The sequence below is a fragment of the Muntiacus reevesi genome, chromosome 7 (assembly GCF_963930625.1).
Source record: "Muntiacus reevesi chromosome 7, mMunRee1.1, whole genome shotgun sequence".
In the NCBI taxonomy this organism is placed as follows: domain Eukaryota; kingdom Metazoa; phylum Chordata; class Mammalia; order Artiodactyla; family Cervidae; genus Muntiacus; species Muntiacus reevesi.
This window is the reverse complement of record NC_089255.1, coordinates 76,497,918-76,524,087: the sequence shown is the minus strand read 5'-3', so window position 1 is coordinate 76,524,087 and position 26,170 is coordinate 76,497,918. Positions and strand designations below refer to the sequence as shown.

The 26,170-nt window shown below is 47.5% G+C and overlaps 1 protein-coding gene across 2 annotated transcripts in view; it reads left to right on the top strand.

Moving 5' to 3' along the window:
- Positions 1 to 23,816, top strand: part of ZFYVE26 (zinc finger FYVE-type containing 26) — a 64,369-nt gene extending 40,553 nt beyond the window's left edge. The window contains exons 28-42 of one of the 2 annotated variants that reach the window (XM_065940251.1): positions 188 to 351; positions 1,393 to 1,529; positions 3,415 to 3,446; positions 4,237 to 4,373; positions 5,408 to 5,628; positions 9,072 to 9,219; positions 9,444 to 9,653; positions 10,456 to 10,674; positions 14,783 to 14,980; positions 15,863 to 16,062; positions 16,798 to 16,939; positions 17,237 to 17,296; positions 18,466 to 18,648; positions 19,405 to 19,449; positions 21,749 to 23,816. In XM_065940251.1, coding sequence (XP_065796323.1) covers positions 188 to 351; positions 1,393 to 1,529; positions 3,415 to 3,446; positions 4,237 to 4,373; positions 5,408 to 5,628; positions 9,072 to 9,219; positions 9,444 to 9,653; positions 10,456 to 10,674; positions 14,783 to 14,980; positions 15,863 to 16,062; positions 16,798 to 16,939; positions 17,237 to 17,296; positions 18,466 to 18,648; positions 19,405 to 19,449; positions 21,749 to 21,952 — 2,300 coding nt within the window. In that variant the 3' untranslated portion in view covers positions 21,953 to 23,816. Of the gene's footprint in view, positions 1 to 187; positions 352 to 1,392; positions 1,530 to 3,414; positions 3,447 to 4,236; positions 4,374 to 5,407; positions 5,629 to 9,071; positions 9,220 to 9,443; positions 9,654 to 10,455; positions 10,675 to 14,782; positions 14,981 to 15,862; positions 16,063 to 16,797; positions 16,940 to 17,236; positions 17,297 to 18,465; positions 18,649 to 19,404; positions 19,450 to 21,748 lie in introns of those variants that run through there. The other variant, XM_065940252.1, reaches the window with a different exon arrangement.
- The last annotated feature ends 2,354 nt before the right edge of the window (positions 23,817 to 26,170 follow it).

The window sequence follows — 26,170 nt, the reverse complement described above, 5'->3', positions numbered from 1 at the left end:
GCCACTGGACCACCAGGGAAGTCCCACACAGTGCTTTTTTGGCAATCAGCCACTGATAATCGTTAATTGGATCTGTGATATCAGGAAGCTTTGTAAAATGGTACAGTTCTAATTCTCTCATCCCTTCGTCATTTATCAGCTGTACTGTTGATCACCTTTTACTCTGACTTCTGGCTCTGACCCCCAGGTGTCCCCGTTGTACATTCCCCAAGTCTGAGGGAGAGGAGCTTCCCCCAGAATCAGCTGCCACTGGAGTTTATGCCCCCGGCTACACCCCCTGCCAGGCACCAGTGGGTCCCAGACGAGAGTGAGAGTGTCTGTATGGTCTGCTGCAGGGAGCGCTTCACCATGGTAAGTCTCATCCGTCTCTAGCTTCACCTGCAGGAGAAATGAAAGTTCTCCTTCATGAGCCTGAGTTGATAGTCACCTCCTGTCCCCAAGAGGAGAGGGTATGTTCAGAAGGTCTAAGGCACTGGGTTTATCTTTTACCTGACCAGGATGCATTTTCTGAGTTCAGATAGAGGGTAGACGCCGCACCCTCCCCTCCTTTGAGTAGCCTTAAATTCTAAATCTCTGCCTTTCTTATGAAATAAATGAAAAGAGGCAGAGGTATTGCAGAAGCAGTGACCAAACATCAGAACATCTGTTTCCAGCTCTCGTGTCTTTTGCAATAAGACAGGTGACCTGGTAATGGTTTTATGTGGTGGAGCCAGAGGACTTCACTTCTCATCCCAACCCTACCTCTCACTTGCAATGTGACTGTTAATCTTTTCATCTCAGATGCTCACTTGTAAACTGGGGATGATGTATTACTTGGTTCGTAAACACTAACTATAGTAACACATGTTATCACACTGAGCACAGTACCTAACTGGCATAATAGCTCAGCATGTGGGAGAATGACGATGGTGTAATTTCTTTGTGTTTGTTTCCTCCTCTTCTATAAAAAAAGGTGTAATATGTCTATCAACCTCTTATGATGAAATAAGGCAGTATTTGTAAAATACTTGAAAAAAGGACACTTTTTCATCATCATCAATACCTTGTAGAACTGTGTTCCTCATTGGCTGGAAAAGTCACTTCTTCCCCACTACTTTTTATTCTGTCTTCACATGTTTCCTCCACAGACAGGTGGGGCTTGTCAGGAGCTCTTGCAAAACTGTCCGTGACTCGGGCATCTTTGCCCATCAAATGAGAGAGATCTTTAAATGTCAGCTTTGTGAAGGCAAGGATTAGTGTGTTCCTTCTCAACAGAGGCCCAAGCACCTGCTAGTCTTAGCAAATCACAGGTGGCTCATTCCAAGGATAAATGGATTGACAGGTTGGTCACAGGTCCAGCCGTCTCACTTTCTCTTCCCTACTCCTCTTTCTCTTTCCAATGACCCTCCTCAGTTCAACAGGCGTCATCACTGTCGCCGCTGTGGCCGGCTGGTATGCAGCTCCTGCTCCACCAAGAAAATGGTAGTGGAAGGCTGCCGAGAGAACCCTACCCGCGTGTGTGACCAATGCTATAGCTACTTCAACAAAGAGTGAGTGTCCTGCAGCGGGGCCCCTGCTGCTACTGACCAGCGCCCCCTCCCCGGGGTCCTGACACACCTACGAGTCTCATGAGGGAGCGCATCTCAAATCTGAGCAGTTACAGAAAGTTTTCTTTTCACATTCACACTGAAATGCCATTAAGCCAGCCTGTGGTGTGATGGTTGGCCTTGGTCAGAGAGACATCAGAGAGGAAGTAGGGATACGTAGAAGCAGAGGGCAAGCTCGTCCGCGATGCTCTGAGATCAGGGCACTGGGTGCTTTGGCCTGTCCCCTAACGGAGGCCGTTGATCTTTGTTTGCCAGCACCCTCACCTCTTCCAGCCACTCTTGCTTCAGTCAGTCTCAGCTGGACTCAGAACAACACGCTCACCTACTGAATGTTGGGGCCTCGCTTACATCAGCTCTCATTGACCTCATCGTGGCTTGTTATCCACGACTCAGAGAGCCCCCACACTTTCCTACACACAGTTCACCTGGGGACAGATCTCAGAAACTGCTCATGCCACTGGCAAAACAGGTCAAGTGTTTTCTGCCGGCTCAACATTGCTCAGTTTTTTCCACTACTTCTAGCAGCAAAAGAGGGTAAAACTAAGTGCATGTGGGAATATGAGCCAAAGCAGCTATCCAAAAGCCAAATTACTTTGACTTCTTTGTGTTTTATGGACAGACTTCAATCGATCTCAAACTCATGTTTGTGTTTCTTTTAACATGAACTTTTTTTATCATTGTTTATCATGGTGATTACTGACCTGATAGAAAGGAGGATGTGCCTTGCTTATACCACAGTTTCTGTGACCCTGGCATGCCACTGCCTCCCTCCTGGTGGGGGACAGGGAAATTACCCATTTATCTTTCTGCTGAGATTTGAAATGAGCAGTCAGTAAGGATTCTTTCACTCAGCAATCACTTTTCCCTTGAGGAGCCCCTATTTAGTGGGAAGACAGCCAAAACACAGACCACAGAGCCCTTTGAAAGTACAGTATGGAGACACACCCAGCTTAGCTCAGTGATCAGGAGGATTTCCTAGGGGTGTGGCACTTGGCCTAAGCCTCCCTAGAGGATGAAAAGAAGTCAAAACAGTGCCCAAAAGTGGGAGTAACACCTGCAAAGTTAGGGACAGGAGAAAATGCGGGTCCTTTGAGAAGTGTAAATAGGTAGGTCATGAGCTAAGGCTCTGGACTCAGGGGCTGGCAGCTGAGCTGGAAGCACCTAAGGAATGGTACAATGGCTTGGAGCTTGCTCTTTGGCAGCATGGGCTGGGATTGGTTGACCAGAAGTCTCCTTTGGTGATAGACTTGGGCTCTGGCCTGTGACATTGGGCTTTAATGGTTAGTGGCACCAACTAAACTTGATCAAAGCCTGTGGCAGTGTGGATAGGACTTTTATGGGTTGAGCAGAGTTCATGGGTGGTAGGAGATGGTCTCCAGAGACAGCCAGACCATGAGAAGCTTTGTCTGCTAACCTGCAAATGTGGAATATTTATACCCCAAGGAGCTATTAGAGAATTTTAAGCAGAAGCATAACATAATGCATTTTTTGAAAGCTTGCCATAGCTACAAAGTAGAGAATAGATTGGCAGAATCAAGGAGACCAGTTGGGAAGCTACTGCAGAGGCAATAGCATTGAGTGATGAGGACTGCCTCTGAGACAGGGATGAGGAGAGAGATGAGGATATTTAAAGAGGCATTCAGGAGATGGCATGGACAAGAAATGATAAGTGGTTGGCTGTGACAGGTGAGAGAGAGAGAAGAGTTTTGGATGATTCCCTGATAATCTCAGTGGGGTAACAGTATATGTCAGTGCTATATACCAAGCTCAAGGAGGAGGAGGAATTCAGTTTTCACAGGCATTTCACCTTTTCTTTCTCTGTTTCCAGTATACCAGAGGAGAATCCAGGACAACCAGAAGGTAAGGCTGACTCACCTGCCCTGTGACCTTCTTCTTTTTTTTTTTTGACTGTGCTGCCAGGTTTGCAAGATCTTAGTTTCCCAACCAAGGGTTGAACCTGAGCCCTTAGAGGTGAAAGCGCAGAGTCCTAACCCCTGGACCTCCAGGAAGCTCCCTCCTTGTGACTTTTCCTTTCTATGCTCAAGTGAGCCATTCCTTCAGCATATCTGCTGCAACTGACACCCTCAGTGGCAACTCAGGCCAATAGGCTGACCAAAGAAAATTCTTGGCATTTCTATCAGGCTGTTTCCCTTAAGGTTTGTTATCTTATTAACTTATCACACTGGCCCATTAGCTTCCAGCATTGAGAATGCCAGTAGCCAAAGAATTGGGTCCTTAACTTTTAGTAGCTTATTTCTCTTGTTTCCCCCTAGATTCCCCTTAACCACCATCCTGCCTCCCAACGCCCTCTCCCTCCCCTTAGTAATCACTATTGGTAGTTTGGGCAGGGTGGTCTTTAGAGCAGCCAGTGGCTCGGCCCTCCATTTAGGAGGCATGTACCTTTCAGGGCTTCTCACATGAAGCAACAGGGTTGTATGGCAGATATGGCAGCACTCATCCCGGGTCTGTGCCTGGGGAAGAAGGTTTGAGGTACCCAAGGTGCTCTCCTGAAGGAAATACAAGGGACCAAAAGGAAAGGAAGAGCCCTAAGATAGCAAGCAGGGATCTGCCAACAGCTTACGCCACTCACTGGCTGGGCTAACTGGGCTGCTGCCAATGAATGACACACGAATGGCATTTGTCTTCTCAGCCCCAGACAGCTCCAAGAGCGAAAGCCCTCCGTATTCAGCTGTGGTGAGAGTCCCCAAAGCAGCAGAGGTGGAATGGATTTTGGATCTGAATGAGGAGGAAAATGAGCTGGTGCGGAGTGAATTTTACTATGAGCAGGTAATAGCGATAAAATAGATGGTCATTTGAGTTTCTTTATGATTTGTAGTCTGGAGAAGGAAATAGCAGCCCACTCCAGTATTCTTGCCTGGAGAATCCCCATGGACAGAGGAGACTGGCGGGCTGCAGTCCACGGGTTCGCCAAGAGTGAGACACGACTGATCAGCTGAAAACACACACACACATGATGTGTAGTATATAGCAGGAAATGCAGAGTTGGACAAACACAGGCTGGTCTTCACTTGCTTACAGTGTAATCACATGGGACCTAAGGCAAGGAAACCATTAAAAGCACAAAATGAGGAACAGCTTGAGCAATACACAAGAGGAAATCAGGAAAGCCTTCGTGCCATTTAAGATGAGCTTTGGAAGTGCGGTAGGAGTTTGGCAAGCAGAAGTTTGGGTGTCATGAGGGGAGTGAGGATAGGGGAAAGACAAAAAGTTCCAAACTAGAACATCCAAGCAAAGACACAGTGTCCAATATAGTTGGGGAGTTGGGAGTGGTTTAATTTGGAGGAAACATGGGTATTAATAGAGGCAAGGTTGAAATGGGCTATTTATGTGTAGGGCCTTACACTCTGCAGTGAGATATGTGTATTTGGTAGATGTCAGGGGCCATGGAGCGTGCTTTAGGAATATTAATTTAGCAGCACTGTGTCCAGTGGCTTGAAGCAGAGACCTCTCCAGGTAGCTAAACAAGCAAGGCAACTGTTGTCCAAACCAACATTAAAGAGCATCTGAACTCCTAGGAAACTGGAAAAGAAGGGCCCCTCCGGACGTTGCCAAAAAGTAGGTAACACGTGGACACAGCTGCCTTCTCCCCAGTCAGGTGACAAAACCTAGCAGCCAGAGTATGACTTAGAACTTCTGAAACGGGTTTAGTTCCACTTCTGCTCTGTGGGAGAATGGCTTCTTCCTCCTGAGTTTTTCAAGCTTCCTGGAATGGGTAGAATTCCTGCCTCCCCAGCTGTATCTGCAGCCTGGTCTGGCCCCTGAACTCACGGTGTACGTCTCTCCTCTTCCACTCGGGCCAGGCCCCCAGCGCCTCCCTGTGCATTGCCATCCTGAATCTGCACGAGGACAGCGTGGCCTGCGGCCACCAGCTGATCGAGCACTGCTGCAGGCTGTCCCAGGGGCTCACCAACCCCGAGGTGGATGCCGGGCTGCTCACGGACATCATGAAGCAGCTGCTCTTCAGCGCCAAGATGATGTTCGTCAAGGCAGGCCAGAGCCAGGACCTGGCCCTTTGTGACAGGTAAGTGGAAGTGAGTCCCTGTTCTTTTACCTGGTGATCATGAGACGCAAGTTCGATCCCTGGGTCGAACTTCCCCTGGAGAAGGAAGTGGCAACCCATTCCAGTATTCTAGCCTGGGAAATCCCATGGACAGAGGAACTTGGCAGGCTATATAGTCCATGGGATCGCCAAAGAGTCAGACCCAACTTAGCGATTAAACAACATGTTTATCCAGCTTCTTTTTCTGATCCCACTGTGAGTTTTCACCTCCCCATCTTCTGACAAGATGTGCTGAACTGTTTTGGCATCCCGTCTGACAGTGGCAAATGCCATCACCAGACCCAGGCCATCCTCGTCACCCTCCCATGACAGTTCTTCCCTTTCCCTGAGGGGTCCTCAAGGAAGGTTCTCTAGCTATACCCAGTCTGAAGGAAAGACTGGCTAATCTGTAATTAAAATTAATTTAGGGGAACACCTGTAGTCTCTGTGGAACTGTCTGGCTTTTAAAGAAAATGTGTCCTGGGGCTTCCCTGGCTGTACAGTGGTTAAGACTCTGATCTTCCACCGCAGAGGGTGCAGGTTGGATTCCTGGTTGGAGAACTAAGATCCTGCATGCTGCTCAGTGCAACCAAAATTAAAAAAAAAAAAAGACACGGAAAATGTATCCTTAGCCTTAACCAAAAGTCTACCTAGCCTTGACCAAATTGAGACCATGGCCTCAGGGAGTTGTGGGTGACAGATCTTTGAAGCACACTGTGGACTGGTCTGTCCCTGCATCCCAGGGAGACACGTGAGTCATAAAGTAGAAGTCTCTATGGAAAAGGGAGGATTCTGCCCCAGGCCCCAGCACAACCTGCTCTGCCTCCGTTAACCTGACAGTGAAAACTCCCAATTCCCAGCTTACCCACCCAAATGTGTGACTCATGTTGTGTGTTCCCAGCACTCTGTCCTACCCAGATTTCAGAGAAGAGAGCATAATTTTCTTTGATGTGTCAGTGCTTCAGGCACTTGCCCAGAGTACCGGCATGCACACTCACCAGATCACAGAGAGTGCAGTGACGCTCAGCTTCACCACTTCCTAGAGCTCTGTAACTTTAGATGACTCTGGGCCTCAGTTTCCTCCTCTGGAAAATGGGGATGATAATGATATTTATTCCCTATGGCTGTTATAAGGATAAAGTGTGAGTACTATGTCCATATAAAGGGCTAAGAACTGAGCCTGTGTACTCCAAAAATGTTAGTTTTATTAACAAAGACCTGAAGATTGAGAAAGGCAGAAAGAAGTGGGACAGGAAGTGGAAGGAAATATATAGGAGTTAATTTTACTCCTTGATCAAGAGACAAAGGTTTCTATATCATTTTTCAAGTTGACAAAAGAAGAGGACTATAATATGTTAAATACAGGTTTTTAAATAACCATGTGAAGAACCAAAACTATACCAATTTATCAGAAATGGGGGAGAAGAGAAGGAAAGAACAGAAACCATTCCATATAGCAAAAGGCAGAGTTAATGGCAAAAATCTTGAGATGTCTGAATATTTCTCAAATATCAGAAATGTAAATTAAATACAATCTTATTAAGAGAAAAAAGATACTCAGATTGTGGGGAGGCAGAACAAATTTAATAGTAAGTCCTAAACTTCCTTCAAAATCCAGTAGAGATGGAGGCAGTATCCACTTTGGGCTAAGTAAGCAGAAATTAAGGAGGTCCTTGCTTGAGCAGGATTCTCATCCACCCCCAGGTGCCATGTGCTTCTTGGACACGTAACAGCAGTGGTTTCAAATTACACATTCTTTCTGCCCAGCCCTGGAGTCCTCATATTAGCTGCACTTGTGCCCAGTTGCTGACAACAGTAGATTCATCTCTTATGTATTGAGAACTCCTGGTTTGCAGAGTATTTTTCCACTGTTTTAAATACCTTCTTCCGGTACACAAATTGTTGTCGTTCAGTTGCTAAGCTATGTCCAACTTCTTGCAACCCCATGGAAAGCACGCCAGACTTCCCTGTCCTTCACTATTTCCCAGAGTTTGTTCAGACTCCTGTCCGTTGAGTCAATGATGCCATCCAGCCATCTTATCTTCTGTCACCTGCTTCTCCTCCTGCCCTCAGTCTTTCCCAGCACCAGGGTGTTTTCCAGTGAGTCAGCTCTTCGCATCAGGTGGCCAAAGTATTGGAGCTTCAGCTTTAGTCTTTCCAGTGACTATTGATTTCCTTTAGGATTGACTGGTTTGATCTCCTTGCAGTCCAAGGGACGCTCAAATAATGTTTAAAAACAAAAGCTCAAACCACCTATTACACATATCCAATACATGATGATACCAAGCTTTCTTTTATACACTATACCATCCCCTGCCATACCCCCACTAGTTGAGACTCACTCATGTGCTGAATCCCTTTCCAGGGAAATCAGTGGACAAGTCAGGATCCGTGGAGAGGTTTTGATAGAATCTGATACAAGAGTCAAGAACCTTGAGTGTAGGCCTATCTCATGTGGGGCCACACAGAATGATCCCAGACAGCTTTCTGGAGTCTGTCTTTAAAAGGTTTTTGCAATCACCAGATATCAGGAGTAAGATCAGAGGCAGCAGTCCTGGTAACAGTATCCACCCTTGACCCAGATAGAGGATGTCAGTTCCAGGGCACTAGAATCCAAATGAAGGGCCAGGAGGCCCCTGCCCAGCAGCACTCCAGAGGATGGTAGTGCTGTGACCTCCATACTGACTGGAGATGCAGACCGTGATACAATCTGTATACGCTCTCCCAAATAGGCTTCCAGAGAACCGAAAAGCAACAGGTAACCTGTGAGCTGCTAACATTCAATGTAGAGGCCTTGCCTCAAATAGACCTGAGTGTCCCAGAACATCCCTACTCCACGTATTGATAGCTAACATTTAATGAGTTCCTGAAAGCTTCGCTGGAGGGCTTCCCTGGTGGCTCAGATGGTAAAGCATCTGCCTGCAGTGCAGGAAACCTGGGTTCGATCCCTGGGTTGGGAAGATCCTCTGGAGAAGGAAATGGCAACCCACTACAGTATTCTTGCCTGGAGAATTCCATAGACAGAGAAACCTGGCAGGCTGCAGTCCATGGGGTCACAAAGAGTTGGACACGGCTGATCGACTAATTACATCTACCGCAATCCACTGCAAAGCTCCAGATACCATCCTAAGCTCTTTTCCTTCAGTTATTTCATTTTATCCTTAAAACTCCCTGTTATTATATCCATTTCACAGATGAGTACATTGAGGCAGAGAAAGGTTAACTAACTTGCCCAAGATCATAGAGCCACCAAGTGATAAGAGTTGAGAATCAGAAAGTCTGACTCCAGAGCCTATTCGCCCATGTACTTCCCAGTTCTCATGATCCCATTTCACATTAAAAATAAAATAGGAAACCTTAAAGCAGCACCTGTTCCTGGGAGGACCCTGGGGAGCCTCACTGCCATGCCCTTTTCCTCCTGGTAGCTACATCAGCAAGGTCGATGTGCTGAATATTTTAGTTGCTGCCGCCTATCGCCACGTGCCATCTCTGGATCAGATCTTGCAACCGGCTGCAGTAACCAGGCTCAGGAACCAGCTCTTGGAAGCTGAGTACTACCAACTGGGTGTTGAGGTGAGGCACAGAGCTGATGTCTGCCCCGACAAGTTACCTCCTCCACTTTTCCTTGGCCACGGAGAGTGTCTAGGGCATGACCAGTTTGCCAGTGTGGGGGTCATGGCGGGTGGGGTGGGGTGGGGTGAGGGAGATGATTGGCAACAAGGGGATAGAATCAGTCTTTGGGACCCTCAGGCCTGGCTGCAAGTCCTTTTCCCTAAAAGGAGCAGTTTTTCCTCCAGGTATCCACAAAGACTGGCCTTGATACCACCGGGGCATGGCATGCTTGGGGCATGGCCTGCCTCAAAGCTGGGAACCTCACTGCCGCACGGGAGAAGTTCAGCCGCTGCCTAAAGCCCCCTCTCGACCTCAATCAGCTGAGTCATGGCTCAAGGCTGGTACAGGAGGTGGTCGAGTACCTGGAGTCCACAGCGAGGCCACTCCTATCTGTGGTAAGAGTGCAGCAGGCAGAGGCTGGGCTCAGGGGGGCAGCGAGGCCCCGGAGCAGTGACAGCCTGGGGAGACGATCTGCTTCCGTCCCACTGACAGTGCAGCCCTGGCCCAGAGCTGTCCAGTTTGGATTTCCTTCTTTCTAGTATATGTGGTTGCTTTTCCCAGAAAGTCACCTAGTCCTGTCCTACTCTTCGTGACCCATGGACCTGCTGCATGCCAGGCTTCCCTGTCCCTCACCATCTATGTGATTAGATAAGTCATAGAGTGTCAAATATCCAACAACAAAAAAATAAAAAAATTATTTTAAAGACATGAAAATCACATATAATCCCATATCCAGACTTAAGCTGTATTTAGATTTTGGTGACTTTTCTTTGTTGTGTTTTTGAATTAAATTGCTGCAGTACAGTATATAGGGTTCTATAGGTGACGCTAGTGGTAAAGAACCTGCCTGCCAATGCAGGAGATGGCGGGTTCTATCCCTGGGTCAGGAAGATCCCCTGGAGGAGGGCACAGCAAGCCACTCCAGTATTCTTGCCTGCAGAATCCCCATGAACAGAGGAGTCTGGTGGGCTACAGTCCACAGGGTCGCAAAGAGTCAGATATGACCAAAGTGACTTAGCATCACATGGCATACGGTTTAATGTATAGTATTTTATATCCTGCCTGTTTTGTACCCTTCAAACTATACGAGAGAGCATTTTTCCATATTATTAAGCGTTTTTTGAAAGCAGTGTTTCCAGAGGCTGCTGAGAACTCTCTGGGTCCCTTGGTCCCTCTCACTCTGTCCTCTCTTGGCAGCAAGATGATGATTTCTTGGCCACCTTGAAAGAGCTGGAAGCAACCCTCCGGACCCAGAGCCTCTCTCTGGAGGTGATTCCTGAAGGGAAGATCCTGAACAACGCCTACTACCAAGAATGCCTCTTCTACCTGCATAACTACAGCACCCACCTGGCCATCATCAGCTTCTATGTGAGGCACAGCTGCCTGCGGGAAGCCCTGCTGCACCTGCTCCACAAGGTGGGACCCACAGACACGGCTCTCACACGGCTGTACCTGCCTTGCCCACCTGGCTTGGCCTACCCAGCTTTCAGCGGGGGCGATAACCCCCCTTAACCTTACCCCAGGGTTCAGCTGTAGGATCATCTTGGGCAGAGTCAAGTCCAGATGGCAAATTCTAGGGATTTCCCTGGTGGTCCAGTGGCTGGGACTCTGCACTTTCACTGCTGAGGATCCAGGTTCAATCCCTGGTCAAGGAACTAGGATCCTGTGAGTTGTGTGGCATGACCAAAAAAAAAAAAAGAAAAAACCACAAATGGCAAATTCTCTCTACACAAATCATGTTTTGATGAGCATGCAAAAGTCTTAACCTGGATCTCAGATTGCCCTTCTCACTGGCAATGACAAATTTCACCCCTTCTCCCAGAACATACGGCAGAACTAAATAATAGCTGAGAATGTGGGCTCTGGAATAAGATGCTTGGTATGAGTGGTGTGACCTTGGGCAAATTGCTTAACTTCTGTTTCCACACCCTTCCCACCTGCTCTGGACTGTATCCTGCCGGTGACCCAGCTGCGCGTCTGCTCGGAGATGTCTCCACAAAGACCAGGAAGCACCCATGGTGCAGATCCTAAGTTTGGGCCCCAGGCATCTCACGAGAGGAGAATATGCTCTCCTTTCTTCCTGTGATGTCCTCTGCTCTCCTCTCACAGGAGGCGAAGGCACCCTTGAAGTGCGTTACTTCCTTGGAGCCATTGTTAAGCCAAGTCAACACTCCATTTCACCATGACTCTTTGGCCTTCTCTTTTTTTATCTGAAGGCCCCAGGAAGGTTTTCTGAGGAAAAACTGGTTCATACCAAATTTCATATAAAATTAAAGAAATTTGAGTTTTACTTTAATTTTAGTCTGCTGCCCTCATCCAGAATGGTAGCCAGTGAAAGTTTACAAATAGACACACCTTCTCGGATGTCTCCAAGTGAGTCAGCAATACGGAGTCCTGGTAATCCCCACCCCTACAGGATGTTGGAGACACAGGTTTGATCTCTGGGTCAGGAAGATCCCCTGGAGGAGGAAATGGCAGTTTACAGTCCATGGGATCGCAGAGTCGGACATGGATGAGCACGTACACACACAGGGCAGACAAAGGGAAGTGTTTTCACTACTGCCTTAGCTACTGTGTCTTAACCAGTTGTCAAGAATATTGTAAAAGTTACATTATTTGGTCTTCAATTGCTAATTGTTTCTGTTTACTTGGTTTCCAAGTGAGTTTTGAGATAAAGCTGCTTTACCTCACCCAGTTCTGTTTCTTCTGATGACCAGTCCAGAGAGTTAAGCTGCTTATTTGCTTATCTTGGTTAAAGCTGACAACAGCATTGCCCCTGCTTTACATTAGTCAGAGCCAGGAGAGAAGCCTTCTTTCTGTCTCCTGTAATCACAACTACCCTTGAAGTGGACTGTCTTACCTTCTCAAGCAGGTGGAGAGCAACAGAAAAAAATAAATAGATAAGCATTGTGAAAATTACAACTGAATGCCTAGAGCATGGAAGATGCTCATTCCCTGCCTTTCATCCCTTAGAGAGCTTTCTAAAACATAGTACATGTTGTTTATGTTATTCATAATTCATGTGATTCCTCTCTCTAAAAGGCCTTTGGTGGATCCCCATGGCTGTAAGATGAAGTCCACATTCTTTAGCATGAATGCAGAACACAATAGGATCAGGTCCCCTTATTTCTCCAGTTCATTTTCACCACAAATCCTATCTATGGTCTGTATTCCAGACTTGCCAGATTGTTCAAATTTTCCTATTTGTTCCACGCCCTTTCTTACCTCAGGAGTCTCCCTTGCTGTTTCCTCTCCCTAGGATGCCCTGCCCCTCCTTGTTTTCTTGGAGAACTCCTGTTTGTCCTTCTCGACCCTCTCTGTTGAGCATTGACCTCTTCCTATATACCACCTTTGTGCCTAGAATCTAGGTTTCTTATAGCTTTTATCCCAGTGGATTGCAGCTATTTCTTTACAATTGCGTCTTCCCGTCTGGACTGAGAAGGCCCTTACTTACCTTACCTGCTATCTTCAGGCACCTGTCCTAGTGCCAGTTATGAATGAATGAGTGGATGAAATGAAAGTTCTTATGGGGTTGCTTTTCTAAGATATTCCACCTTTCCAGTGCAGCTGATCTCCCTACTTCTTAAAGTGTGTCCTACAACTTTTAGGTTAGGTCTGAGTTTTCAGAAAGAGCCAAAATTGGGAAAGAAGGCCCTCACCCACTGTGGATGTACTAAAGCCCAGATCCTCTCCACTTCTAAACAGCTGTGCTCAGTGCTTCAAGGCCAGCATGGTTGTACTGCCATAAGTTTATAGCTATCCTTCCCTTCCCATCACTTATTCATAATCTAAAGTCTAATGGCCAAATGATTTTCTTTTCTATGACTATGCAATGGGGGGTATGATTCAGGGTCTCTAAACCACAGATGAACTTCAGAATTGAGTAGATTAGTGTGTGTGTACACTTTCCTGATGAGATCCATGATATTTATCATTTATTCATTCACCCAAAAATAGTTATTAAATAGCCGAGGACTGTTCTAGACACCAGAAGTACAACAGTGAAGAAAAAAAAAAGGCAAACCCAAAAAAGCTACTTTTATAAAACTTACATTATACTAGGGAGAGAGGCAATAAACAAGATAAAATATATAGTGTAGGTGACAAGTAATAAGAATAAAGTAGGGGAGAGGGAAGAGGCGAATTGTACAATTATAGACAGATGTCTGGACAGGTGACATCTGAGTGAAGGCCTAAAGAAGGTGGGGAATGAACCATGCAGATTGTGGAGGAAGCACAGTCCAGGTGGAGGGAGTCACAAGGGCAAAGGCTAGGGTGGCTTAAGCTGAGTGAGCTGGGGAAGGGATGGGAGCAGGTAAGATCAGAAACCTAATAGGGCCCAGATCATATAGGGCCTTGCAGACATTAGAAGGACCTGGGCTTTGTGCTGCGTGAGAAGGAGAACCTTTGGAAGATTTTGAGCAGAGAAATAACGTGATCTAACTTATGTTTTAACCAGATCACTTGGGTCGATTGACACTAGTCAAAAAAGAGACAGAAGGTAAACGAGGTAGACCAGGGAGGAGGCCATTGCGATCATTCAGGCAAGTGATGCCCATGGCCTGGACCACAGTGGTACATGGAGGTGGTGGGAAGTGGTCAGTTACATATAGATTCTGTGTATATTTGAGGTGGAGCCAGTAGAATTTGGTAATGACTTCTGTGTTGCAAGGTAAGAAGAAGATGGTGAAGGCTTTTGGCCTGAACAAATAGAAGAATAAAATTGCCCTCTGAGAAAGGGAGGATTGCAGAAAGAGCAGATTGAGGAGAAACAATCAGGAGTGCAGTTTGGTATCAGTATGTATTGTTCTCTGGATACACAAGAGGACTTTTTGGGTTGGCAGTTGAATATAATTCAGAGATACAGTTATGGAGTTCAGGAAGAATAAACAGGCTAGAAATAGAGATTTAGACATAATCAACAAATAGCTCGATTTAAAGCCCTGAGACTTATGAAATCAAAAGAGTGAGTAAAAAAGAGAAGAGGATCCTCCTAAGCCCTGGGGAGCTTAGGAGGAATCAACAAAAGAGATAGAGAAGGACTAGCCAGAGAAATAGAACGAAAACCTGGCAGGGGTGGTATCCTGGGAGACAAATAAAGACAGTTTTTCAAGGAGCAAGTCACCAGCTATCAGCACCTGTTGACAGGATAGATGGAAAATAAGGACTTAAGAATTCTAGATTTAACAAAAGTAGAGGTCTTCGGTGACCTAAGGGGCAGTTGCAGTGGAGTTGTAGGTGTAAAAGCTGGATGAGAGTGAGTTCAAGAAACAATCACAGGAGAGGAATTAGAGACAGGGAGTGTAGATAACTCCGTCAAGGAGCTCTTCTGTACAGAGAAGGGGAGAAGCAGTCACTGGAGTGGGATTCTCAAAGGGATCCATCTGTGATGCACAAAAAAGGTTAAGTAGCACGACTGTAGGAGAATGCCGAGGGATGTGAGTGGAAGGAAACTCAGAATGGGTCCCAAGCAGTGCCAGAACCAGGCTGCAGACTTCTGACTTGTTGCTTTGCCCTGCTCCAGGAGAGCCCCCCAGAAGTCTTCATAGAAGGCATTTTCCAGCCAAGCTATAAAAGTGGGAAGCTACACGATTTAGAAAACCTCCTAGAATCTATTGACTCATCCTTGGAAAGCTGGGGAAAGTACTTGATTGCCGCCTGCCAGCATTTACAGAAGAAGAACTACTACCACATCCTGTATGAGCTGCAGCAGTTTATGAAGGTAACAACAGCCCCATCCTGCCTGCCGCCTCTGTCCCCGCAGCCTTGCCGTGAGGTGGGTCTGCGCGGGATGAGGGGACAAGACTGTCCCTTGGCCCCTAGCCTTGCTCCTTGACTCAGCAACAACAAATCCATGTTGCTCTGAGGCATTCTTATATAATATCAGGATTTCCATTCTCATCCCAAAGAGGCAAACTTTAATTTTGTCAGAATTCAGGAAATATAAAGATTAAAAAGAAGAGGGATATGGTAGTTTCTAGATAAACATGGGGCGTGAATACAGAATTATTTCATAAGGAAGGGTGGAGAAGTATTTTTAGAGAATATAAATGAAAGCAGAAGGATCAGGTTTCTTCTAGTCTGTGAGATATTGAATGATTCAGTGCCAGAGTGAAAGTGATGGCAAGTCGAATGGAGTATCCCAAATCTCCTTTTTAAAGATCTCTTTTGTGGAAGAATAATGTCCCACCCAGGAGTCCTGCCAGCTGTTTCCCCCATGGCTCAGTGGGTAAAGAATCCTCCTGCAATGCAGGAGACACGGGAGACGCAGGTTCGATCCCCGGGGTGGGAAGATCCCCTGGAGGAGGGAATGGCAACAAACTCCAGTACTTTTGCCTGGAGAATCCCATGGATGGAGGAGCCTGGAAGGCTGCATTCCATGGGGTCTCAAAGAGTTGGACACAGGAGAGCCCAAGCACAGTCCACAAGGCTGCAGAAACAACTGACAAGAACCCAGCCAGTCAGTTCACTTGCGGATCTCTTGGGCCTCTGAGGGGAGGGGTGCTGGCAACCAGACATCCCGGGTGGAATTCAGATCAGAATTCTCCCCACACCCCCACCCTGCAAATCTCTTTTGACCCGAACATTCATTTTCCTCTTCCAGGACCACGTGCGGGCCGCCATGACCTGTATCCGGTTCTTCACTCACAAAGCAAAGACGTACACGGAGCTGGGAGAGAAGCTCTCCTGGCTGCTGAAAGCCAAGGACCACCTGAAGATCTACCTCCAAGAAACCTCCCGGCGTAGCGGAAGGAAGAAAACCACCTTCTTCCGAAAGAAGATGACAGCGTCCGATGTGTCAAGGTAGCTCGGGATTCAGGGAACAGTTGGGGCGGTGCAGAAGGGCTGGAAGCCAGGGGACTGTTTGGTGACGAAGCCGCTCTCGCCCATCTCTGAACTCGTGGGAAACAAACATATACACCTGATAGGAGTCATTCATGGATGATTGTGTCTGGTGTTAAGTCTCAAAAGTCTCCAGAGGAGCTTGGAGAAAAGGAGACTGGGGGAGGGGCGGGGATTAGGCTCCCTCGTGACAATCTGGCTAAACCCCTACCCTGTGCAAGAGGCAGAAGAGGTCCTGGGTGATCCTTCATCCCCATCTTACGTCACAGTGCTCCTTCCTTGTGGTGTGTCAGGCACACCGGCTCCTTGGCACGCCGAGTCCTCCCCTCCTCTCAGCTTTACGCTGAGGACACCACATCTGAAGTGAGTGCTCCCTGCCACCGTTTTTTCCTTCCCAGTGCCAATCGCTAGATGCCTCGATGTGCTTGTTCCTTACCCACCCCTCCTCTGGCCTCGAGGGCAGCGTTCACGTCTGTCTCAACCTCTGTTGTTAGCAGCATACTGTGCTCTGTAAACACTCGTCACCCATTTTTGTCCTGTCGTAACTTCTCAGAGGGCGTTTTGGATCTCTTCCCTCCACACCCATTTCTCTTGCCCTTTCCACTGCCATCCTGTTATGACTTCTCAGTCCCCCCTGGTCCTCGTTACCCCCGAGTTCCCTCCTGAGGCTAGACTGTGCGTCGCCTGTCCCCACAGACACATGAACACCCTTCAGCTGCAGATGGAAGTGACCAGGTTCTTGCATCGCTGCGAAAGTGCCGGGACCTCCCAAGTCACTGCCTCGCCTCTGCCAACCCTGTTTGGAAATAACCACATGAAAATGGATGTTGCCTGTAAGGTATGCCTGATGACTCAGACCCCCGGCAGGCCGTTCTCTTTCAGAATGCTCATCACACTTGGCATCGTCTGATTATTTCAGTCGTTTGTTTGATGGTTGCCTCCCCAATGGAATGTGAGCCCCAGAAGGCTGTGGCTCGAGTCCATTTTGACGACTCTCGTATCCCTTGTGCCTATGCTCAGTAGAGTCTTCACGGATATTTGTTGGAATAAATGAATGAACGAGGGCCTTGTTCTTGACTGAGGGGCTGCTCCAGTCATTATCGCTTCCGTAAGCATGTTTCCCTCTCCTTTTCAGGTCATGCTAGGAGGGAAAAATGTAGAAGATGGTTTTGGAATTGCATTCCGTGTTCTGCAGGTATGACCGGATTACTCAGGATTATATGAGCAGGGATCAGCACATGAGCCCAGTTCTGTGAGAGATTATTCCTCAGAAAATTTTTATCCCGAGAAAAGCAGATTTATACTACATCAAGGATGAAAGCAACGAGGTGGCTGTTACAAAACTGGGTCAAGTTCGAGACCAAAGGCCACTTTGACAAAGGCCAAGCAACTGCTGACAAGTTCATCAAAACTGTCAAATAAATACCTGAAGCCGGGTCTAGGACAGTTCACCACAGCTGTCCTCCTTGCAGGGGAGCATGGCTGGAGGAGATGATGGGGGGAAGAGTGGTCCTATTCAATGGGAGGGGCTCCCTGGCAGCAAGAGCCGCCCCTCCATCCTTCAGCTGCCCACGAGCCGGCTCGAGGTGTACATTTCTTGTTGCTGTGATAAAAGGACCCAGGTACAGCTGTGGCACTGGATAGAGGATGGAGCAGGGTGCTGAGACCATGAGAAGCCAGACCACCCCTACTGCACCGTGACACAGAGGCACCCAGAGGCCCCTCACTCTCCAGGCAGGCAGGGTCTTAATTAACACTGTGCACATCTCAAGGATCAAAGACAGCAAGCAATCCAATCTGACAGGTCTCTTTTCTTCCCACCCGTTTTCTGTGTTGGACAAAACTCTCCATACACAGATACCCCCATAGACAGGTAGAGTGACAGCTCCTTTCAGACCCAAAGGCAACAGACTGTTTATCCGGTAGTTTCTAGATCATCAGTCTTTTGGCGAACTGGTCTGTCTCCTAACATCACAGCCTCTCTTCACAGAGCACCTGGTGTCCTGGGAAGCCAGTATCAGCCCCTGACATCCATTTTCCAAGAGAAGGTTGACTCGTTAGAGGGAAAATGAACTGGTCTCGGGCATTTGATTAGAATATCTTCAGGCAGTGACTTGGCAGCAAGTGAAATGTACCAGCATAGATCTCAAAGTCCCAGTTTTCATGCTTACTTCCCAAATGTCTGCCAAACTCCAAAAGAGGAACTTTCTGCTGGTTGTCTGCTTACGTATGTTTCCTCTTGGGACTGCAGTCAATTTGGCGTGTCTGCCCCAAGCCCATTCGGAGCTCTGTAAATGTCACCTTCCTTTCCCCAGCTGTGGAGTCCCTGCCTCCCTACCCTCGTCATCCTGTGTTCTGTTCTAGGACTTCCAGCTGGATGCTGCTGCTACCTACTGCAAGGCCGCCCGGCAGCTGGTGGAGAGGGAGAAGTACAGTGAAATCCGACAGCTGCTCAAGTGTGTCAGCGAGTCGGGCATGGCGGCCCAAAGCGATGGGGACACCGTCCTCCTCAACTGCGTGGAAGCGTTCAGGAGGATTCCCCCCCAGGTACACCCCCCCCAGACCTCGGCTCCTCCATCTGTTTCAGTGTCTTCACATCCCCCTCTATTTTTCTCTTCCCCATCATGTACCCAAAACTTAACAAGATCCCTCTGTCTTTCTCACCCCTCTATAATAATGGCCTTACTCTAATCAACCCTTCCCTGGAAAGAAAATCCACGGTATGTATTCAGAAGCCGCCCCTCAGCATCCTGTTGCCTGGTGTCATTGACACCTGGAAGTGTCTGCAGACCGGTGGAGTTGCATTTCTCCCAGGGATTGTAGATGAGGTCAATATGGGCCTGCAGGTGACATGTCATCTGCAAAACTGTTCCCTGATGACTTCTCTGTGGGATGAACAAAGACACATCATTCATGAAAGCCAAGGAAAAGCTTTTTGTCTTATGTTGATTCTCAGATTTCCAAGCTTAGTCTTATCATTAGATTTCCTCTGTTGCTCTGATAGCAGGAGTTGAGGTGTTTGTTTGTTTGTTTTTTTATTTTGGCCACCCCACGAGGCTTTTGGGATCTCATTTCCCCAACCGGGGACTGAACCCAGGCCCACAGCAGTGAAAGCACTGACTCCTAACCACTGGACCACCAGGGATTTCCCAGGAGTTGAGTTTATAAGGAAGGGTCAGGCAGGCATCCCCACCCAGAGTCAGAAGGGCTGGGCAGAGATGGAGCTGAGCCCCGGCTCCCATGCCAGGGGCCCCCTCTGTTGCCCCCTCTGCCTCACGGCTGCTGTGTCTCTGTCCCACACAGGAGCTGGAGGGCCTGATCCAGGCGATACACAGTGATGACAACAAGGTGAGCAGAGTCATCTCCGCATCCAGTGATGCGCGGGAACAGCCCTTCGGACCTGCCTTGGCACCTTCACCCCTCACTTGCTACGACAGTTCCATTCAACCCCTGTCTCGCCCTCTTTATTATCAGAGGTGGGGCCGGGACCCAGATAAGGGCGTAGAAGGGAGGGAACATGTAGAAAACATGAGACCCTGACCACATGAGCCTTGGCCCTCTCTCTTCTGTACCCCCAAGACACACAGGCCTTTCCACTCTCCCCATTTTCCACAGAGGTTTTCTCTCCCATCCCTAGGAAATCCTCACTTGCAGATTGTCTCACTGAATAAGGTTCTCAGAGTAAACAGGCATCTCTCTATCCTAAAGGAGTGAGGGTACCCTCTCTGGTAGGGAAAAATCCCAGCCAACCCTTTGGCCAGCAATGCCTGTTAGTGCCTCAGTCTCCAGAACGGGCCTTTCCCCTGAGGCCCGCGCCTGCTTCCCATTGCGTAGGAAATGGGTGAATCTCAGTGAGGGTGCCAGGCAGAATAAAAGTATTCCCAGCTGCTCCAGTTTGTGGCTCACCACAGGCTCGATCCACTTGCCGTTCAGGGGGAGGCCTGCAGGCCAGGAGAGGTATGAGAAAACCCAGCCAGCCCGCCCTGGCCACTAGCAGTGGAATCATCTGAGTCCCTCGTGAAGAAAACTCGTGTTAGCAAACAGCTTCTTACACTACCATGTTGCTGCTCCCCATGGTGGTATTGCTATTTCCTGAACTGAATTCCCAGGGCATGTTTCATTTGAGGGTTTAGGGAGGATCTGTTCTTAACATTTCTTCACCTAATTCTGTGAGATCCTGATGCGATCTTATGAAAAGGATGGAATTCTGACATCCCGAAATGTGAAAAATTCTTTTTCTAGAATCAGAACGATAATCTGACAGGCCTGATACCCAGGTTTCTTGATTCTCAGACTGTGTGTGGTTCTTTTCCAAGCCTTCGGGGAGCCCCCTGCTCAGTAGGACAGAGGCTTTGTCCCTGGAAAAGACAGACCCTGGCTACCGTCATTGTTACTTCTTCAGATTTTTTCTTGTTAGTTGCTGTTCTAACACTTAAGTGATCTAAGGCCACAAGATCTTGCCATAAAATAGCCTCATTCAGTTTTTATTCCAGACTTTCTGGAAAAATGCCCCTCTCTAGGTAGGGAGTTTTGCCTGTCAACTTGGTGATATTCTGTTCAATGTACACTGGTGCCAAGTGGAGCTGAAGGTCTGGGAGAGAGCAAACATCCCAGAACAGCAGATGGATTAACCAGACCAGAGCTCAGAACGTGCCAGACATTTTGCAGCTGTAGATTACAGCTTGCAGCTGTAACTGAGCTTAGAAAAGGAAGACTTTAGTGACTGAAATAAGAGAAGAAGGTAGAGCTTTGAAACACGAAGAGAGGAGTCCTCTCCAACCTCCAGGAGGACTGTCATGGCAAAAGGCACCTACTGGCCTGGAGGTCTGAGGCAGCTCACCAGGACCTTGCCATTCACTAGCCTGGAGCCCTGGCTAACCAGGGAGGTGCTGGTGGGGTCAGGGCAGGGAAGGAAGGGGCTCTCATCTCCCTCACGCTAGGAACTCATGAGATGGACTGTCCAGAATGCAGGAAACTCGACTGCCTCTGATGGAAACAGCAAGTAAGGTCAACCTGGGGCCACCCCTTAATTAGACTTTTTCTAATTGTATATCTGCATTTCTTTCCCCAAGATTTTTAATTCAGCAGGTCAGAGAAAATAGAGAAAGGGACTCTGTGTGCCCATTGTAGGGGGCAGGTATGATGGCTGATTCATTCATTCATTCATTCACTTTATGCATATTCATGGAATACCCACATGCCAGGCCCTGTGCTCAGCTCCAGGAATGGTTAGAAAAAGCAGGCACTCTTCCTTACCTCCAGTCAAGGAGACAGACATCAATCAAATAATCACTCAAATAACTGCAAAAACCACAGTTTGTCAGCAGTGAGGCCCAGAGAAAGCTGGAAAGCCCAGGAGAGTGAGGAGTCTTGGAGGGAGTAGACAGAGGCCAGGCTGCCTGCCTGCCTTCTGCTTTTTAAAATTCTTGGCTTATTTATAATACCTTTTCCACTGTACAGTAATACAGTGTAATAGCTTAGTGTCCGGAATATTTAAAGAGTGACCATAACGTAATAAAAGGCTAGAACCCAGTTATAATTATTGGTGGGTGAGCAGTGCTGTCTTGTCCCTCTTCACGCGGCCCTGCTCCTTGGTGACTTGTCAGTGATGGTTTCCTTCCGGCTGTCTCTCACACCCAATTGCCAGGTTCAGGCCTACCTGACGTGCTGCAAGCTGCGTTCCGCCTACCTGATCGCCGTGAAGCAAGAACATTCTCGGGCCGCGGTCCTAGTCGAGCGGGTGCAGCAGGCCGCCAAGAGCAGCGGGGACGCAGTGGTGCAGGACATCTGCTCCCAGTGGCTTCTGACAAGCCGCAGCCGGGGTGCCCACGGTTCGGCCTCCAGGAAGTGACCCTGGGCTGCAGGGCCGGACAGCTGTGGGGCAGGAGTGATGGGCACACTTCCGGCTCTTTCCTCCTATGGGGCAGGACTTCCCTGGCTCCACCCCAGGTTGGAAAGAGCTGGAATTGGACCCGACCTGCTATTTTGAGCAAAGATAGGAAATCTTTCACGCAAGTGCCATGTTTCTGTAAAATTGTGGAGTCTGTGTGTGTTTGTCTGGAGATGGCCAGTTCTTTCTACCTCAGAGTGAGTGTGTGTGTGTGTGTGCACGCTCTTCACGCTCATGTTTACGCTCAAGCATTTCTGAACAAAGCTCTCCCCCACTGCAAAGAGGCACTTTACTTTCGACTTCTGCCTGTCTGAAAACCTTCCTGCGTTTTTGGTTCTTAACCCGGGTTCATCCTGTTTGTACACAGTCCCCTTGGTGTGGAGACGTTCCAGAAGCTTCTCGTGACTACAAGGGTTTTTGACAGAATGATGGAGCTGCATCAGAAGGCTTGCCTCTTTTCCCCTTCTTCCCGTCCCCAGATGCAGAGATGGCTTTGGGGCAGGTGCTTCTAGTGGTGTGAAACCATTCTAAGCATCTCTCCTCTCATAAGCACAAGAGTTACTGTGAGTCTTTGGAAGGTAGTCTGAACAGAAGGATCCTCAGGTGCTGGCATCTGAAAGCTGTGGATGCCTGGATACCTGATGGGGTCTGGAACCCCAGACACAGGCAGGAGGGGTGCCATCGTGTTCATCCACAGGGAGAGAAAGGGGAACCTCTCCAAACAGCATTGCAGGAGAGTTGTCTACAAGCACAGAACTGGCTTTTGTCAATATTCCTGCTGCCAAGTAAGAGAACATGGCTTCCCCTTGGAGAGTCTGGGAGATAAACAGTAGCCAAGGTCCTGGGACTGAAAAACTAGACTTTGCCTGTTTGAGTTACAGTCCTATTTATGCCCCTTAAATTGGTTAGAAAATCGCTTCCTCTTTCCACCTGCTTTTCTTCAGGACAGAAGGGTGGACATGCAGAGACCCAGAGTCACTGAGAAGGCAGTGTATTTCTTTGTCTTAACAGTGGGAGTCAAAGGTTCACTGTAAAGTTGGGCCTGAGGACAAGAGTTAAACAAGGGGATGATGACATAAGGTCATGTCCAGTTGGTGAGCAACCAAATGAAGTGCTCCTTTACTTAATTAGTGTGGGCCTGTCTTCCCACTGGAGATGTGGCAAGCTTCTGGAAAAGATCTGCCCTAGTCCGTGATGTGTATTTGCAAACGAGGGGTGTGAAAAGAGCTCCACAGCTGCAAGCCTCCCACCAGCCAGAGCTCAGCCCATCCACCTCACAGAGGCTGCTGAGAGGAACGGGAGCTAGAAGCCCAAGTCAGTATCTGGTGCTTAGAAACCCTGCGGATCTCCCTCTGAACCAGGTTTTTTAAATAATGAACTAAACAACTCTAAGAGCATCTGTAGAAGTTCTGGTCCTCTGAGGGAGGGAAGAGATGGCAAAGAAAATACTAGACTCCTTTATGGGGAAGTTGGACAAGTGGCTTTTTTGTCTTTGAGTCGTAGAATGCATCTGTCTCCCAGGAAACGTTCTTCCCTGGCATCTGCTTGCCCTTCCAAGTCTGCCCTTTTTGCACTAAACTTGAGCACTTTATATTAAATGGACTGCAAATCTTACAGCCATTAATTTGAGATGTTAAAACCAGATTTTCCTGACATTTTCCTCTAACTAATTGAACTGTAAAATAGGCAACCATTGACTAGACTGACATAAGATGAGGCTAAGGGCCTTTGGGCATCAGGCTGTGATCTCCAGCAAAACAATTAACTAACGGGCAGGTCGACAGGTTGAATGTTTGACTATAAGCAAGTCACAATAAAATGTCTGTCCTACAAGTTCTTGGCTTCATGGCTCATTTGTGCTGTCTTGCTCTTATCCTTCCCTTCTTGCCCTGGGTTCTGTGTGGAGAGAAAAGGTGGGTGGGAAAGATGAAATGACCTTCAACTCTTGAACTTCTCAAAATGATTCCTGTTATAACTCAGGCCTCTTAGGTTAAGATTTATCTCAAGTTTCCTAGGTGGCTCAGGTCGTAAAGAATCTGCCTGCAATGCAGGAGACCCAGGTTCAATCCCTGGGTTGGAAAGATCCCCTGGAGGAGGGCATGGCAACCCACTCCAGTATTCTTGCCTGGAGAATCCCAGGGACAGAGGAGCCTGGTGGGCTTCAGTCCATGGAGCTGCAAGGAGTCGGACACAACTGAAGCAACTAGGCACACAAAAAAACTACTTTGTGGTAGTTTTTGTACTTTGTACTTTGTGGTGGTACTCTCTACCACCAGGAGTTTTCTTTTTTTCTTCATTCAGAGTGGTGGGTGGAGGTAGGTTATACATTCATCAGGTAGAGAAGGCAAATGAAAAGTCCTTCCCATCCCTGTCTCCTCAGCCCTCAGCCCCATCCCCTCCCAGAGGCTACCTGTGTGACCAGTTTCTCGTGTATAGTTTCAGAACTTCTATTGCACATAGAAGCAATAATGACTGAAGTATTCTGTGGTGAAGATATGCCATAATTATTTAACCAGTCTCTATTGATGGATAGTTTAGGTTGTTGCCATCTTTACCACAACAGATTACGCTGCAGTGAATTATCTTGTCTGGAATACCCTGGGTCAGACTTCCTGGCAGTCCAGTGGTTAAGACTCCGCACTTCCAATGCAGGAGGTGTGGGTTCTATCCCTGGTTGGGGAACTAGCATCCTGTATGCTGCATGGCATAGTCAAAAAATTAAAAACCTCTGAACTAGAATACCCTGGGTCAGAGAATATGAACATTTGGTGAGTGTTGTCAGTCACCTTACACAGAGGTCATCGTAATTACCTGTCCCACCAGCAGTGAAGACAAGGGCCTGCCTTCCCACACCCTTACCTCAACACTTAACAAACTTTGTAGATCTCTGCCAGTCTGAGAATGAAAAATGGAACTCTGAAATTTTTTTTCAAGCTGGTTTTTTTTTCTTTAATTCTATGTATCTTTTTAATATCAACCGAACTGTGACTCTTTGAAACCAGGGGTCGGATCTTTGGGGAAAGTAGAACTCACACTGGGCTTGTTGTCTTCTGGCCGCCCTCTTACAGCAGCTGTGTGCAGAATGACACTTGAGCCACAGACGGGAGCTTTGCTACCATTATCTTCTTTCCCCAGGAACATGATCTCATCCAATATCTCATTTAAGAAAATTAGCAAAGCTTCAAACACACAACAAACAAAAAGTAATGATGAAAGTCGACCTGAAAATCCCCTGTTTGGGATCTGGCACGAAGATGCTTCAAACAAAGGAAATTGGAACACCCAAAGTAAATCTAAGATAGAGGATCCAGACTATGTTTAGAAACCTGAGACGCTCCAAATTTACTGGATATCTTCGGCTGGGGCTTTAAGTGAAGTAGATCAAATGTTCTCAGATTCTTCATACTCAAGCAACCAAATAGCAAGTCACCATAACCCTGAGGGAAATGGCCTGTCTTGGTCATCCTCTCTTCTATAGTAACGATGTTAACTGACCCATCCTTGAAGCCTCCAATTCTTCTACAACAGATTTATTCAACATCTGGTTGCTGAATGGCTTCTTCAGTGGGGTTCTTTCACACTCCTTATTTCTTCATGTTGTTATTTCTGCTTGGCACTCTTCTTTCACCACCTCCACTACCCCACCTTCCAATCTGCTGTTATCCAAAACCTTCCTTCAAGCTCATTTCTTTTACTTTTTTTTTTTTTTTTTTTGCCTCACCATTCAGCATGTGGGATCTTAGTTCACTGACCAGGGATCAAACGTGTATCCCTGGCAGTGGAAGTGCAGACTCCTAATCACTGGACCAGCAGGGAATTCCCTTCAAACCCACTTCAAGTGCCTTTTCTGCAAATTATTTGCTGCTCTGGCTATACCTCCTCTTCATCCCACTGAAGGACTAAAATCCTTCATTGTCTCATCCATTCTCTCTTGACACTCATATATTCTCCCGAATAATCCCGTAGCTTCAGCAATCATCTTCATTGGGCAAGTTATAAACCAAATTTGTCTTCCTTAACTTTTTTCCACAAAAGATCTAGCTTTTGTTTCTTTTCTGAAACTCACCCAGATGGCTGAATTACCCCTAAAAATATTAGCATATTCAAAATGGAACACATCCTATTCTACTCACAAACCTTTCTCCTTCAATGAATATTAGTATCAATTAATTAGTGTTA